General features: G+C 38.2%; 1 protein-coding gene across 1 annotated transcript; it reads left to right on the top strand.

Moving 5' to 3' along the window:
• Nucleotides 1-75: 75 nt before the first annotated feature.
• Nucleotides 76-1,989, top strand: HELRODRAFT_184683 (hypothetical protein; the record flags this gene model as incomplete). Its single annotated transcript, XM_009018204.1, has 1 exon — nucleotides 76-1,989. A coding segment is annotated over one exon (1,914 nt), but the record flags the coding sequence as incomplete, so codon positions are not given.
• Between the last annotated feature and the right edge of the window lie 85 nt (nucleotides 1,990-2,074).

The following is a 2,074-nucleotide window of genomic DNA, read 5'->3' as shown; positions in this document are numbered from 1 at the left end:
CAACAACATCAACAAAAATCTCAACAACAACAACAACAACATCAACAAAAACCTCAACAACAAACAATTCAACAGCAACAACCACAACTACAACCATTATCACCGCCAAAGCAACAACGACCACTGCAGCCGCAACAAACGCCACTAAAACAACCACAACAACCACGACAACGGCTATCACCACCACAAAAACAACAAACTGCCCATCCTCCTAAAAACATTAAAACAACATCGCCAAAAATTAATAACAAAATTGACAACAACAACAACAACAAAATTAACATCAACAACAACAACGATAACAACAACAACAACAGAATTAACAACATCAGCAACAACAAAAATAATGATAATAGCAGCAACAACAACAAAAATGACATCAAAAAGACACATGGCTCATTAGATAACTTAACTGATCCGCACAAACACAGCAACATTCCTGAACAAGCTTCGCAACTAACTCAACAATCTCAACAACAACAACAACAAATTAACAACATGAACAACAACATGAACAACAACATGAACTACAACAAGAACAACAAAAACACTGAAAACATTAAAACTACAACTACCAAAAATAACAAAACTTCCCGCCAAAACTCATCCTCATCATCTTGGAGTTCAGAAACATTGGAGCAAGTCTCACTGTCTGACCAATCATATTGCACCGATTTCACACCATTTGAATTCGGACCGACCAATCAGAGACCTCCCATTTATTACCCTAATAACGACGCCAACCAATCAAAATCGTGGTACAGAAAAGAAGATTTGGATGATTTCTTCAAAGATTGTACGAACGCTGTGGCTCTTAAATATCCGACCAACTACAACTTCAACAAATACGTCATCAGCGGCAACAAAGATGACGTCAACAACAGCAACAATCAGCGTAGTAACAAAAGCGCTGTTGGTTCTTTGGACAACAAAGATCAAAATTTAGTTGAAAATAATATCAACAACAGCGCCAACAATAGCAATGAAATCAACGACAATAAAAACAGCACTGACAACAAAACCATAGACGAAAACATCAACGACAACATCATCAACAACAACAACATCAACAACAACAACATCAACAACAACATCATCAACAACAACAACATCATCAACAACATCATCAACAACAACAACAACAACAACATCATCAACAACAGCAGCAACGTCTCTAGCAAAAGTCAAGCAAGCAGCAGAAATAGCAACAACGACTCGCGACAGACGCTGTTAGACGACAACAACTTCAACATCGGCAGCCACTTCGACTACAACTACCGCAACAGTTTTCATGTGTTTCAGCAACACAACGTCAACAACAAAATCAACACTGAATTTGACAGAAACATCAACAAAACTGTCAACAACATCAACAACAACAACAACAACATGAATTTGTTTAAACCTGCTCACAAATATGTCACAACCATATATTTGGCATCAAACGATGATTTGAGCAACATTTCAACAACAACAACAACAACAACAGCATCAACAACAGCAACAACCCCAACAACAACATCAAAGACTTCAGCATCTAACTTACATCAGTTTCCAATGCCATCTTTCCATCCTAAACAACAAGCACCATCGAATCTTTTCAAACCGGCCAACAACGCCAAGCTACATTCTGATTGGTTTAATAAACAAACGAGGTCACCAATCGTCAACCAATCAGGTGTGGTGATGAGAAATCGGTCGGGTCGCTCAGCCTATCAGGATAGAGTTTCTATGGTGTCAACCGGAAATAAATGCACGTCGGTTATCACGATTGGAGGTGACGAAGTTATTGATAATGACGTCATTACTGAAAATAATGGAAAAAGATGTAAAGAAGAAGATGATGGTGGTGGTGAAAAAGGTGATGGCAAGGATAAAAATGAAATTAAGGAAGAAATTCGGAGTGAACAAAATAGAAGTGTCACTGGCGGAGTGAAAAAAACTGACGATGGAAAGGATGATGACTCAAAATTGAAAGGAGAAAAAAACGTTGCCAACATCAACAACTACAGCAACGACAACAACTACAGCAACAACAACAGCAACAACAACTACTACAACCACAACCACAACA

This window comes from Helobdella robusta (genome assembly GCF_000326865.2).
Source record: "Helobdella robusta unplaced genomic scaffold HELROscaffold_2035, whole genome shotgun sequence".
NCBI classification, from domain to species: Eukaryota; Metazoa; Annelida; class Clitellata; order Rhynchobdellida; family Glossiphoniidae; genus Helobdella; species Helobdella robusta.
Note: the sequence above shows the minus strand (reverse complement) of the source record. Positions and strands in the feature narration are given on the sequence as shown.